This window comes from Geotrypetes seraphini, chromosome 6 (assembly GCF_902459505.1).
Source record: "Geotrypetes seraphini chromosome 6, aGeoSer1.1, whole genome shotgun sequence".
NCBI lineage: Eukaryota > Metazoa > Chordata > Amphibia > Gymnophiona > Dermophiidae > Geotrypetes > Geotrypetes seraphini.
Window position 1 is genome coordinate 208,542,989 of NC_047089.1, and position 15,768 is coordinate 208,558,756.

A 15,768-nucleotide genomic window follows, 5' to 3' on the forward strand; every position below is an offset into this window, starting at 1 on the left:
TCTTTTAGCAATAAATCCTGTTTGGTGTACATCAATAATAAAAGGAAGAGCTTTTGCCAATCTTATTGCTAATACTTTAGCAATCAACTTACCATCTACATTTAATAAAGATATAGGCCTGTAGTTTGAAACCAAGGTAGGATCCCTGTTTGGTTTTGGTAAGACAATAATTACAGAATCAGCCATAGTACCTGATATAGTCCCATTATTTATTTAGTACTGATACAAATTTAATAAATATGGTAAGATAATATTTTGAAATGTTTTATAGAATTAAACAGTATAGCCATCACCACCCGGAGCGGATCCAACTCTAAGAGACTTCAATGCTGATTCTATTTCTTTTAAAGATATAGGATCTTCTAAACTTCGTTTTATATGATCCGGAACATTTGGTCCAATAAATGAGTTTAAGAAATTTAATCCCTCTTGTTCTTTATTTTCATAAGATTCAGAAGAATATAAATCTTTATAAAAATCAAGAAATTGTATTAAAATATCTTTGGTGTTAGTGTGTGTGTTGCCTTGTGTATCTTTAATTGCAATAATCTTAGATTTCCTTTTTTTTTCTTTGAGAAAATTAGCTAATAATCTTCCAGCTTTATTTGAATTACCATAGTACTGAACTTGCTTATAGAAGATATCTTTCCTCACAAATTGAGAAGAAATCTCATTATATTTCACTTTTATTTTTAATAAACTTTGTAATGTATTATGTTCCCAGTTCTTAATTAATTTATTTTCTAATACTTTAATTTGTTTTTCCAAATCAACATATTGTTTTTTAAGTTGTTTTTTGATAAATGCTGAATATGAAATAATATTTCCTCTTATTGTTGCTTTAAATGCGTCCCACAAAATCTCAGCATTAATATTGTCCGAATTATTAATTTGAAAAAATTCATTCATCTTTAATTTAAAATCTTCCAGAAAGTTCGAATCCGCAAGTAAAGCATTATCAAATCTCCAATTTGGATTGAAATATACTATATCATTATTCTTAAAGTCAATCCACACACCAGCATGGTCTGAAATTACAATGGGATCAATAACTGCATTCATCACTCGCTGCGCTATATTATTAGACACGAATATATAATCAATTTGTGAGAAAGATTTGTGGACCTGAGAACAAAAAGAGAATTCCTGATCATTAAAATGAAGAATACGCCATATCAACTAAATTACAAGATTGAACCAAATTATCTAAACCTAACGATTTAATGTTAATGTTGATATTTAGCTCCTGAACATATCACAATTCACAAGAATATAATATTTTAAAATGTGTGTGTGTGTGGGGGGGGGTTAGTGTTGTTTTTTTTTTCAATATCTAGAGTATGTGGAGTACTCTGTTTATCAGATCCTTATGTTTATCATTGTGTTTTCTTTGTGTAGTTTGATTATCTGAGAAAAAATGAAACTGCCGTAATTGAAGAAGTAATCAGTGTCATTAATCAGGCTGATGCTGTGAGTTGCTATTTATTTATTAATCTAAACCTAAAGGAAACATTTTGAAGCTTTTTTTTATTTTTTTTTTTTTCAAATCACCTACATCAATGAGGTTATTTTACATACTTCTGATTCCAGGAGTTTCCAAATGCATTCAATTTATTGTCCCTATTATTGTCGTTGTGTTACGCTAGTGGGTGTCATACCAATCCTTGGGACACATCTAGCCAGTCAGGTTTTCAGGATATCCAGAATGAATATGCAGGAGATAACTTTGCATGCGCTACCTCCATTTAAAGCAGATCTCTCACATATATAATCATTATGTTTGTTCATGTTTATTAAAAAAATGTAATATACCGCTTAACAATCTTTGAAGCAAAGTGGTTCACAATCTAAACCTCCACATTTAAACATTAAGAACTCCAATAACAAGAAAGAAAGACTTAACCATCATTCAATCCAAGATCTCTCAAAATGACTTACATAGGAGACAGTTCTGTGGGTGCCAGTGCATGCTGAACAGCCACAAATATTGAACAAGCTCCTTCATTGTGTCCAGGATGGGGCAATTTGTATTGTGTTTGGGATACTCAATCATTTTGAAGTTGACTCCTATGATTATAGATATTGTGAAGACCTGAGGTGTGTTCCGAGGACTGGGTTAAGAATCCCTGTATTATGCCATATAATTTAAAGCATAAATAAACATAACAGGGCACCAGGATTCCATTTTAACAGCTTTATTTACCAATTGAGCTATTGTCTTAACTTTTGCTGATTTTATCTGATGTATCTTTTTTACTGATTGTTTTATTCTGCATTAGACACCAATTGTTTATTCTGTCTTTTAAATATTGGCTGTATGTATCCTTTGTGGTGAACCGCTTCGAACTTTTGGTATAGCGGTATACAAGAAATACATTATTATTATTATTATAGAATAGCATGTAAATCAGTATTTAAATGTCATCATTTAGGCACTATCACTTAAACCATGTAAAAGGTAGGTGTAAATGTTGCACTTTAGTGTGTAACTTATAGTCTATAAGTTATCCCAGGACAAGGAGGCAGCATATTCTCACATGTGGGTCCCACATTTGCATTCACCCATTGAAGTCTATTCTACTGCTACACCATCTGTCAGCTGATTTGATTTGCTGCAGTTGAAGTCACCTTTTTCCTCTACCATTGTTTACAACAAGGTGAAATTACTCATGTATTGATGACTGTTTTATTTAAACATAGACTGGCACATAAGAACATAAGAAATTGCCTCCACTGGGTCAGACCAAAGGTCCATCGCGCCCAGCGGTCCGCTCACGCGGCGGCCCATCAGGCCTATGACCTGTGAAGTGGTCCCTGACTATCCCTATAACCTACCTTTACTTCTATCTGTACCCCTCAATCCCCTTATCCTTTAGGAATCTATCTAAACCTTCCTTGAACCCCTGTACTGTGCTCTGGCTTATCACAACCTCTGGAAGCGTCCTAGGGGACGTAGCCTTCTTCTTAATACCCTGGCTTAAGGGTGCTCTCTCCTGGCTGGTTCTAGATCCTGGCATCTCTCTGCTCTGAGATGGGGGTGGGGGTGGTATGGGGGTTTTGGGGGGGACTGTTCTTGGAGGGGATGCCTTGTTTATTTAGGTGCCCTGGGGTCATCAGAGTCCAGACCCTGGGGGGAATTTGGTGTGCGGATTTTCTCCTTCCTGTCCTTGCATTCCTCTCCATTGGGGGGGTGAAGGGGGGAAAAAGGGGGGGATGGTGAGTAAGGCATGCGGGTAGGGGGGTATAACTGACACATGTTTTTGTCATGCTGTACTTGGTTATGCAGATATTGCCTCTGTTTCTTCTGTTCGGGCACTTGTTGTTTTCTTCATTTCTGCTGGTTTTTTTCATATCAATAAAAAATTGTTTACAATCTAAACTAGAAGGTGGGGGTGGCGTATGTATGCAGGACAATTATAGAGACCACCCCCAGCAAAAGACAAGATGTGATGGTAGTAAAGATTGCAACACAAACAATATTAGCAACTCACTTCTTAGCGTTGCAACGGGAAGTGAAACAAAACAAAAAACTATAGAAAAAAGATTACCACTGAAAAATAGCTAGAAAGCAATGACCACAAACGCTCGAAGTCTAAGCAATAAAGTTCATGATCTGCAAGCCCTGATGTTAGAGGGAGACCTGGATATTGTTGCTATCGCAGAGATGTGGTTCAGTGAATCCCATGGATGGGATGCAAACATATCGGGATATAATCTTTTTAGGAAGGACAGAGATATTCAAAAAGGTGGAGGAGTAGCTTTCTATGTAAGGGTTGATATCCAAGCAACTGAACTGCAAGGGACCTGGGGAGAGGAAGAAGCGATATGGATTGCTCTGAAAAGAGAAGATGGGTGTAGACTAAAGACTATTGCTGCCCGATTCAGGAAAAAAAAAATTCGATTTGATTCAGCCTATTGAATCAATTTTTCGATTCGATTCGATTTTCCTGCCCAAGTGGATGTTTTTTTCAAATATCCTGGTGGATTTATTTTATAGCCTCTTCACCCCTTTTATAGCATCTTCACCCACTTTGCCCTCTCCTACTCACACTGGCGCTGTGGGGTAAACAAAATAAACAAAAAAGACTTTTCCTCTCTCTCTTAAATCCTAGCTCACGTTCGTGGTCTAACACCACAAAAAATAAAATAAAATTATTTTTTCTACCTTTTGTTGTCTGATCATTAATCAGATCTTATCGGTCCCTGGCTCTGGTTGTCTTCTGATAACTTGCTTGCCAGAGTCTCCTTCTTTCTTCTTTCTCCGTGCTAACCAACTGTCTTTCATCTCTGTCCTCCCCTTCCATTTCCCTTCCCTCCCCCGGAGGTCTGTCATCTTTCCTTTTTTTCGTCTCCATCCTCAGATCCACCTTTTTTTAATTACCCTTTCATCCTTCATCTCTCTCTCCTTCCCCACCACCTCAGGGTCCACCATGTCTCCCTTTCTCTTCCCAACTACCCTCCTATCTAGTAACTCTATCCCCCCCTCCACACCATCCCTTGTTTCCAACTTCTCTCCCTTTCTGTTTCTTCCCTCCCTAAATCCCATTGTCCACCATTTCTCTCCCTCTCCTGTTTTTAGATCCTTATTTCTTCTATCCTTCCTCCCATCTCCCCTCTCCATGATCTCCCCCAAGTCCATCTTCCCCTTCCACCAAGTTCATTTCTCTCATCTATCTTCTCCCCATCTCTCCTCCAGTCAACCAACTCCCCATCTCCCCTCTCCCTCCATCTACCTTTTTTATTTTGTATTTTTTTATGGCACTCCTAAGCCCCCACCACCACACCCCGCACCTTTCCCATAGAGAGTCCAGCAGGAGGGATGCATCTGGGAAGAGGTCTGCCAGTGGCGGTAGCAATCCACTCCTGCCACTACTCCTTGCATTTTCTCTCCACTGCGGCCCACCCTCAGTGAAAACTTCCTGTTTCTGCTTGGGCGGCCGAATGGAGAGAAGATGCCCAGAGTCGCTGCAGGGTAGTGAATTGCATTCGCTGCTGCCGGGAAGGAGAGAGCCTTATTGTCACCAATCTGCACCAGAGATCCATTCAGGATTTCCCTCTGCCACCAGAGTCCTTGCTTTGATGTAACTTCCGGTTTTGCAAAACTCATAGAGTTCCTATGAGTGTTGGGAGCAGTGCAGAGCATTCAGCGTGCTGGCTGGATCTAAAAACCACTTTTGCAGTTTTGTAAAAGAGGGGATTAAATTTATACAGTTTAATTTTGTTTTAAAGTTGGAATGGGTCAGTATTTTTGTGAGCGACCATGTAATAACCATGTAAAATATATAAGGGATTGCTCATGCATTCCACTTAGAGGGATTGCTCATAATTGCTTATACATAGCTGCAGAAGTGGGCAACCTTGGTCTTCAAGGACCACAACCCAGGTGGGTTTTCAAAATTTCCACAATGAATATGCATAAGATTACAATGGAAGCAGTACATGCAAATCATTCAAATAGATCTCTTGCATATTCTTTTTAGAAATCTTGAACACCCTACTGGATTCTGGCCCTCAAGGATCTTGGTAGCCCACCCCTAATCTGCTGTGGAAATTAGGGCAGCATCAGCTGGGAGTCAAAAAGTTTTCAATAGATAACTCAGACATAACAGGACTGTTGGAAGTAGTAACAGTGAAGGCTTCTAGCCATTTTTATATTAGAATCAGATTGTAATGCTATTACACATTTATTCTTTAGACTTAATGAGCAGCTTTTGGGATCTCAAGTTACATTTCTTGATCTTTCTAAAGGAATACAGCAAAGGCCAAGGGTTTTTTTTGGCTCTAGATACAAGAATTTTTGTATGCTAAGGAAGCTCCTAATGATGTATATAATGAGTATACTGTCTGCTGAGCAAGTAGGTTAATTAATATGCTGTTAGAATTTTATATGCTTCTCTTGATGATTCATTTTCTTATTTTTTTCCTTTTTCATTATTTGATATAATCCTTCTATATTTTATTAATTTATTCTGCCAAGATGCCAGAATAATTTGTGGTTCTTTAAAAAAAGAAACACCTTTATATAGGAGGAGGGTAATCAGTCTTGGGAGCTCTTGGTAGGAGGTTTATGGTGCGGTACAGGGCTATAAGATTCAAGATCCTCCAAAGGATACTTTTGTACTTTGTTTATTGTATGGTTATACTGCATTTCATGGGCAGAAGAACGTTGTCCTATTTGGGGGCCCAGGAGCTTCGCCATGGCTCCAGCAAAATCCTGTAGCATATTTGCTGATTCACCCATCCACCTTCTCCTGGCACTGTAGTTTTAAATCTTCGGACAGTTGCTGCACAGCGTCAAGGAGCAGGCCTGCCCCTGGAAGTAGAATGAAGGGTTCCGGGGCAGGCATGCTTATTGATGCTGTGCGGTGGCTGCCTGAAGATTTAAGGTAGAATGCAGGGACATTTGATATTTTGTATGTTGGGGCATTGTTTTTTCTATCATGAAAACATTTGAAACATAAAACCTTTATTTATCCATAGCAGCAAACTACAGAATATCAACTCTGTATCATAATGCACAAACATAAAATCATGTCGTACCAATAGGTAGAAAATGTATAACATATTCACCTAGACCCTTCTGGTGTACTCTGATCCAGAAAAACCTGTGCAAACTAGGTACCAAACCTCAAATTGCCATAGATTTATATAAGTCCCCCAACACAATATGCATACACCCCCTTCAACCATACTTCCCCTACCCCCACCCACCCCAGCAGATATAATAACCTACACCATCTATCAATAAACCTGATTACAAAGAATTTGGCATCAAGATTCCAATGACTCATCTTGAAAATCTTATTGTCTCAAAAACTTTTTCCATAATACTGTATAATATACAACTTAGCCCATGGTTTGGTAATACGAGTATAGAAACACAGTTCATGAGATCCTAAGTCATTCATCCAATGGGACCAGACAGATATATTACAGGGCCCATCTCCTTAATCCAGTCCTTCAGGATCAGTCTCTTTGTTAAGAGTAGCGCTATTAATATAAACTTTTTTTTTTTTTGCAATAGAAATGATACATTCTTTTTCTTAGGCCACATCCAGTTCCCAATCTCCCAATAACAAAAAAATATAATGGTGATCTCCCCCAAAATGTTTTGATATCTCAAAAAACCAAACTCCATAAGGGCTCCAACTCTGGACACTCCAGAAAAGAATGAAGTAATGCACCTCAAAATTTCTTGCACCTCAGGCATAGATCAGAAGCCCAGAACTTCATCTGACATCTTTAGATTGGGTGATAACATATATCTTATAGGTAAGCTTAAAATTGAACTCCTGCAATGGCAAAAAGATTACCTGCCATTACATCAACTCCTAACTCTGCAGTCCACTGACTGGCCAGTGTTTCTATGTGCTTAACAAGAAAAAACACAATATTAGTAAATTTTCAGCTATGTGCTTTATACAGTACATTTCTGATTAGCAAATTAGAAAGGATGTGGGAATTCCTTTGACCACTATTTTATGTTGATTTCCAACTATTTTTTATTTTCAGATGTATGAATCATTAAATGTACATCTTATGCTAGTTGGAATAGAGATATGGACAGCTGACAATTTAGTATCGATTTCTCACAGTGCTGAAGATATTCTTAATAATTTTGCTGATTGGAAGATGGCATCTCTTAATCCACGCCTGACATATGACAATGCTGCCTTGATTTTGTAAGCTTCTTCTATTTATGAAAAGGACATTTTTCTGTAGTTTGATGTTTGTTATTTAATATTCATATTGTTTCAAAGCTAATCATTTCATTTTTTTGATGGGTTGCAAAGTGGTTAGAGCTACAGCCTCATCACCCTGAGGTTGTGGGTTCAAATCCCATGCTGCTCCCAGTGATCCTGGGCAAGTCACTTAATCCTCCACTGCCCCAAGTACATTAGATAAATTGTGAGCCCACCAGGACAGGGAAAATGCTTGAAGTACTTGTATGTAAACCGCTTTGAGTATGGTTGTATAATTACAAAGAAACAGTATATAGTACATGTCCCAATTCCTTTCTCTTTGCTGCATTTTGCTGAAAGGATTTGTTCTAAGGTTCTAGAACTTTCACAAAGGCCTCATGCCATTATGGAGACTTGGAGCCAACCTTCCGCATATAGAAGCAGATGTATACAAAAAGGAAATTATAATAAATTTAAAGAGATATGGGGGCCATTAACAAAATATTGCAATGAATAGATACCATTTTATATTATAAGTACAATTTATGAATGAGGGGATGGGAGGGGGGGGAGTTTGAATTTTATTAAATGTTTAGTTCAAAAGGAAAGAATACTTATGTGATATATTTGATTGAATATGAGATTGAAAGGGTGGGAGGGAAGGAATCAAATTTTATCTATTAATATTATAAATGATAGAATTTCAAGTGTTATATTCATTGTCAAATGTTTACTATTTATATACTTGTAAGATGAAAAATGAATAAAGATTTATATAAAAAAAAAAAAGAAGTAGATGTAATAAGATATGCAAAAGTTAGCACACCTTTTTATATTCTGAACTTCAGTCACAATTTTAATGAGGGTTTTAGAGCACAAAAGGTATGCTAAAATTGAAATCAAAATATGTGCTAAAATTAGCACTCCACCATAGAAGCCCCATTCAAAATAAGCAATTATTTGTTACTCTTAAATGCAGTAGAGTGCATTAAAGTCCCGAATAGCTTGTGTATTTTTTTTATTCTTGTATATTTAGGTCCTGAATTAGATGTGAGGGAATAAGAGGATCTCCCTCACTAAGGCTACAGTTTTATCACTGGGCAGCAGGGAATTCTAGCCCAAAAGAAGGTGAACTATGTGTCCTAGAATGCACTGAGCTCTGCAGTTCAGAACTGAGCCACAAGAAGGGAAGTAATGCAACCATGCTAAGTCATAGGGGCGAGTCTCGGGCAGGGAGGATATATGCTCTAGCCTGGAGTGATTTCAGACAGCTCCCAGAGAGAGATGTCCCTAAGGAAGAAAATTCCCTGCGCAGAGAAGTCTCAGAGATAGAAGACTTCCCTAGCTGTGGGTTGGAGCAGAGCTCTGTGAAGGAGTAGAGTGAGAGAGACTGTCAAGGTGAGATGGTTGCTGAGTGGATTGCTGATTGGATGGCTAAGGTAAATCACTTTATGTTGAATAAACTATGTGGAATAGTGTCTTGGAGCATGACAAAGGCTGGATACTAGTGCTGCCCAATTCACGATTCGAATCAGTTCACCGATTCACTTCAGATGAATCGATTCAAATCGATTTAAAACAAAAAAAAAAACGGCCTCCCAATTCAGTAACTGACCTTCCTCCCTCGCTCCCTAAACCAGGAGTGGCAGCGCTGCCTCTTGCTGGCCGGCCGCTGCCGCACCTTCTTTAGAGGGCGAGGGGGGGAGGGTCATTTGGGAAGTGCTGGTGTCCGGCTTCCCCCCGGCCTCCCGCGCACCATTTACCTAATATCTTCAGCTGCAGAGAAGATCACCGTTGCTAGCGATCTTTGCAAGCTGCCATAGGTCTTTGGAGCTGTAACCTCTGCCACAGTCCCGCCCTCCTCCTCTGACGTCAGAGGCAGGATCGCAGCAGAAGAAACAGCTCTGAAGACCTAAGGCAGCTTGCAAAGTTAGCTAGCAACGGTGATCTTCTCTGCAGCTGCTGATATTAGGTAAATGGTGTGTGGGAAGCCAGGGGGTACATGCAGGCCTTCAAAGAAGGGGACAGGCCTTCAAAGGGGGTGGCAGACCTTCAGGGGGGGACAGACCTTCAGGGGAGGGGTCCCTGGTGTAGAAGTACACGGAGGGAGGGAAGGGGGGGTGTCAAAGAGATGTGCATATGCCAGACTTTGGGGGGAAGAAATAATGGGTCTAAAAACAGAGGAGAGGGAGAGAGATGGACAATGGGATTTAGGAAGGGAAGGAACTGAAAGGGAGAGAAGTTGGACACAAGGGATGGTGTAGGGGGGGATAGAAATATTGGATAAGAGGGTAGTTGGGAAAAGAAAGGGAGAGATGGTGGACCATGGGGTGGTGGGGAAGGAGGGAGAGATGCTGGATGAAATGGTAGTTGTGAAAAGGTGGATCTGGGAATGGAGATGAAAATAAGGAAAGATGCCAGACCTCCGGGGGAGGGAAGGGAAACGGAAGGGGAGGACAGAGATGGAAGATGGATAGTTAGCACGGAGAAAGAAGGGGACCCTGGCAAGCAAGTTATCAGAAGACAACCAGAGCCAGGGACCAACAAGATATGAATAATGATCAGACAACAAAAGGTAGAAAAAAATCATTTTATTTTGTTTTGTGATTACAATATGTCAGATTTAAAATGTGTATCCTGCCAGAGCTGGTGTTAGACCGCAAACATGAGCTAGGATTTAACAGAGAGAGGAAAAGTCTTTTTTGTTTGTTTATTTTGTTTACACCACAGTGCCAGTGTGGTTAGGAGAAGGCAAAGGGGGTGAAGAGGCTATAAAAGGGGTGAAGAGGCTATAAAATAAACCCACCAGAATGTTTGAAAAAAACACCCAATTGGGCAGGAAAATCAAATCGAAAAATCAATTCAATAGGCTGAATCGAATCAAATTTTTTTTTCCTGAATTGGGGAGCACTACTAGATACCATAACAGTTGGACTTGGTAAAGCACATGATTATAAGAGCCCCGATCTGTGGAAATATTGATGTCCTTGTGTTGAATTAAGAGTTTACTTTGAACCTTGAGCCTGTGAAGAAACAAGACTTAGAGCTATACACAAAGGAAAGCTTTTGTTTCACCTTCTAGAGTGGTTATATTGTTTGCACAGAGTTCCAGGAAAACCCAGACTGGACTCTGCCATAGAGGTGAAGTAAAGTTAACTCGCATGTCTGATGGTTCTGAGCCAGCATAGTAGTTTGTAGTTAGTTAATTGGGGCTGTATACGAAAGAAATAGAGACAAGAGAGACAATGAAATAAGAATGGGGCAACTTGGCATGATACAAAATAATTTGAGAAGTAGAGTGGAAAACAATAAGAAAAAAAATCTACTCCATTTAAGCCTTATCACAAACTTTATCTTAGTGCTTACAGTAAGAACATAAGAGTTGCCATACTGGAACAGACCGAAGATCCATCCTGCCCAACTGTGGCCAACCCAGATCATAGGTACCTAGCATAATCCCAAAGAGTAAAAGAGATTTTATGCTGTTTATCCTAAGAATAAGCAGTGGATTTCCCCCAACTTCATCTTAATAATGACACACGGATTTTTTTTCTTTTAGGAAATTATCCAAACCTTTTTAAATCCTGCTAAGCTAACTGCTTTCACCATATTCTCTAGCAATGAACTCCAGAGTTTAATTATATGCTAAGAGAAGAAATATTTTATCTGGTTTGTTTTAAATCTACTGCTTAATAACTTCATTGCATGCCCCCTAATCCTATTCTTGGAAAGAGTAAACAAGCGATTCACATTTACCCATTCCACTATACTCAGTTGTCTTTTCTCTGGGCGAAAGAACCCTAACCATAAGGAAGGTGTCCAATCTCATATAATTTTCATCACCCTTCTCTGTACATTTTCTAATTCTACTATATATTTTATGAGATGCAATGTCCAGAATTGTACACAATATTTAAGGTGCATTCACATCATGGAGCAATACAAGGGCATTACAACATTCTCAGCTTTGTTTTCCTGATATTCCTAACATTCTATTTGCTTTCTTAGCCACCACTGCACACTGAACTGAGGGTTTCAACATAGCCTCAATGATGACACCTAGATCCTTTCCCGGGGCAGTGACTCCTAACATGGAATCCTGCATCAGGTATCTATAGATCAGGTTCGTCTTTCCTATATGCATCACTTTGCATTTGCTCATATTAAACGCCATCTGCCATTTTGATGCCCAGTCTCCCCAGTTTCACAAGGTCCTCTTGTAATTTTACAATCCTTTAACAATTTAACAACTGTGAACAACTTTGTACCATCAGTAAATTTAATTATCACACTAGTCTTTACCATCTCTAGATCATTGCTAAGTAAGTTAAAAAGCAGCAGTCCTAGCACAGACACCTGGTGAGCCCCATTATTTACCCTTCTGTAGTGAGAATATTGACCATTTAATCCAGCTCTCTGTTTTCTGTCTTTTAATCAGTTCTTAATAATAGGACATTGTGGAATCTCAGACCAGATGTATTCCACATATTAACAAAAGTGGAAAGAAGAAAAAACAAGAGCCAGCATGGTTAAATGGTGAAGTGAAAGAGCTAAAAGAAATCCTTTAGAGCTAAAAGAAATTCTTTAAAGAATGGAAAAAGGATCAAAATGAAGAGAATAAGAAGAGACCTAAGCATTGGTAAATTAGATGCAAAACATTGATATAGAAAGCTGAAAAAGAATATGAAGAGAAACTTGTCAAAGCAGCAAAAACTCATAGTAACAGTTTTTTAGGTACATCAGAAGCAGAAAACCTGTGGGAGTCCATGGGACCGTTGGATGATCAAGGAGCAAAAGGGGCTTTCAGGCAGGATAAGGCCATAGTGGAGATGCTGAATGAATTCTTTGCTTCGGTCTTTATGGAAGAAAATGTAAGAGATCCAGCAGAAATGGTTTTCAAGGGTGATGATGCGGAGGAACTGAAAGAAATCTCAGTGAACTTGGAAAACGTACTAAGCCAAGTTGACAAGTTAAAGGGTGATAAATCACCTGGACCAGATGGTATACATCCTAAGGTACTGATAGAATTCAAACATGAAATTGCTGATCTGCTCTTAGTGATTTGTAAGCTGTCACTAAAATCATCTGTAGTACCTGAAGGTTGGAGGGTGGCCAAAGTTACGCCGATTTTTATAAAGGGTTCCAGGGAATATCTGGGAAATTACAGACTGATAAGCTTGACTTCAGTGCCAGGCAAAATAGTGGAATCAAGTATAAAAAATAAAATTGTGGAAGATGTAGACAAACATGGTTTAATGGAGCAGAGTCAGCTTGACTTCTTTGAAGGTGTGAATAAATATGTAGATACGAGTGAGCCGGTTGATGTAGTGTATCTAGATTTCTCAGAAAGCTTTTGACAAAGTTCCTCATGAGAGGCTTCTGAGAAAATTAGAGTCATGGGATAGGAGGCAATGTTCAGTTGTGGATTAGGAACTGGTTATCAGACAGAAAACACAGGGTAGGGTTAAATGACCATTTTTCTCAATGGATGAAGGCAAATAGTGGAGTGCCGCAGGGATCCATACTGGGACCGGTGTTTAACTTATTTATAAATGATCTGGAAAATGGAATGAGTGAAGTGATTAAATTTGCAGACAACACTAAACTGTACAAAGTTGTTAAAATGCATGCAGACTGTGAAAATTTTCAGGCAGACCTTAGGAAATTAGACAACTGGGCATCCAAATGGTAGATAAAATTTAATGTGGACAAATGCAAAGTGATGTATATTGGGAAGAATAGCCCAAATCATAGTTACCAGATGTTAGAGTCCACCTTAGGGGTCAGCACTCAAGAAAAAGATCTGGGTGTCATTGTAGACATTGCACTGATACCTTCTGTCCAATGGGCACAGCAGCCAAAAAGCAAACAAGATGTTAGGAAAACTTTCTTCATTTTTACTTTTCCATAAATGTTTGAAGGCTTACTTCTTTCAGAAGGCTTTTTTAAATCTGCGATGTTATCGGAATTTGACATTACTGTTTTATTATCTATTGACATTATTGTTTTATTATCTCACGTTTCTAGCAGCCAAAAAAATTCCAGAAATTCAAATCTAGTCACTGAATATAGTCCAGCAATAAATTTCTGGACTTGCTGCCCACTGCGGAAGATAAGTCGGGCTGCCTCCCACAGTCTGAATCTCGGGCCCAATATCCATTCACTCTTTCCAAATGAACTCATAATGCCCCTTCCTTACCCTTTATGCCTATCTAATGTAACTGGGGCAGTGAAGGATTAGGTAACTTGCCCAGGGTCACAAGGACCTGCATGGGGTTTGAACCCACAACCTCAGAGTGCTAAGGCTATAGTTCTAACCACTATGCCACACTCTCCTCCATTAAGCAGTATGTCAAATCAGTACATCAAATAAAATAACATACCATTTTTATTGGACTAGCAATACATTTTTTCACTAGGCTACGAAAGCAAAAATGAGCAAACAATGACATAGAAGAGCATTCCAATGACAGTCTCGCAAGAAAAGAAAATAAGTATTGCTATACTGGGACAGACTACAGGTCCATCAAGCCTAGTGTCCTGTTTCCAAAAGTGGCCAACCCAGTAACTGGCAAGATCCCAAAGAGTAAAACATATTTTATGCTGCTTATGCTAGAAATAAGCAAAGGATTTCCTCACATACGTCTTGATGTTTTAGTATTTGCATGTTTTAAATTGCTATGAACATTACAATGGGGTAGACATACAAAAATGGAAAGATGAGTACATTTTCTCCCTTTGGAATGGGGGATGAATTTAGTGATGCACCTGAAGTTTCATTAGCAATTTCTGGGGCTCAGGAACCCACTTTCCCAAGGAAAAAGTTTGCAAATACTGTACATTATTATAAAAATCAGTTAGCAATTTGTTTTATACCTAAGGCAAAACTATTGAAAAAAGATACCAGTCAATTACTTCATCCGAAAATAAGGGGGTTTGGAGTGGGAAATGGAGAAATGGCTGGGTCATCTTATTTTCTTGTTTTATTTCGATTTATTACCTTAATGTGGACTAACATTCCACATGCCTACCACAGTAACTGCACTATTTTTTCTTTAGTAACACAAAGCTCCAACAGTAAGATAACTAAAAAGATAGACACTTGAGGATTCTATGTTTTAATGTCTTTTTTTTCCCTTAAATTTGATCCTTCTATACAAGGAGAGAAACAGTTCTGCCAACAGTTGGATTAGCATTTGATTCAAAAATCTGCCAACCTGAAAAATCTGCATTTTTTGCTGTGGTATGTATTGTCTCAAGAAAAATAATCTTTTCCTTTCTCTTTCAATGTTTTATAACTCTTTTCTTTTGGCAAGCACAGTGAACTCAAACACACTTGGGTTTTATGAAGTGGTTCTATGGATGGAAAATATTTCAAAATGAAGAACCTTAAGTCCTCCCCAATGGATGGACTCTGCCACTTAAAATGCAAAAACAGCCCACAAGCTATTCCTCCACCCTTTTTTGGAATAATACCCAAAAATACACTGAGAAAAAATTCACCTTACCCCACCACTCACACCTCTTGACACAACAAGCAATCCCCCCACTCCATATATACCCCATCCACAACTGATTCCCCCCCCTGCTGCTTCTTGTATGGTTTTACTGTTAACTGCTATGGGTTACCACTATTTGTAGTTCACATTGACATTTTTATACCTGATTGTTTTCTTGAGTGTTCTAAGTAGCTGGCAATTGTGTTTGTATGTATTCCACCACTGCTAATAAAATACATAACAAAAAGCAAAAATATACACGTCCTGTTCTTGTGTTTCAGACTATCCCTGTGGTACCAGTTGCAGAGTTAACAAAGCAGCAGAGTGGCTTGAATAAGAGCACAAACTCCCCACTGTACAGGAGATGGGATGGGAGCTACTGTCCCTGGGGTTGGGAAAAAGGAGAGCTGGGAGAGGGAAGGAACTGTTGATGGGTTGAGAGAGAGGGTTGTTGGTGATGAAGGGCACAATTGTTCTTGGGGTCTGGGAATGGACTTTTGCTGATGTGCAGAGCTGGAAGCAATGGGGCTGGTGCTAGGGCTTGGGGAAAGGTGGCTGGTGCTGGAAACTTGTGTTTCAGTCATTGC

General features: G+C 39.0%; 1 protein-coding gene across 3 annotated transcripts in view; it reads left to right on the forward strand.

Moving 5' to 3' along the window:
- Positions 1–15,768, forward strand: part of LOC117362008 (disintegrin and metalloproteinase domain-containing protein 9-like) — a 237,154-nt gene that overhangs the window by 119,409 nt on the left and 101,977 nt on the right. For all 3 annotated transcript variants that reach the window (XM_033947712.1, XM_033947713.1, XM_033947714.1), the window contains 3 exons: positions 1,399–1,470; positions 7,513–7,682; positions 14,844–14,925. In XM_033947712.1, coding sequence (XP_033803603.1) covers positions 1,399–1,470; positions 7,513–7,682; positions 14,844–14,925 — 324 coding nt within the window. The remainder of the gene's footprint in view (positions 1–1,398; positions 1,471–7,512; positions 7,683–14,843; positions 14,926–15,768) is intronic.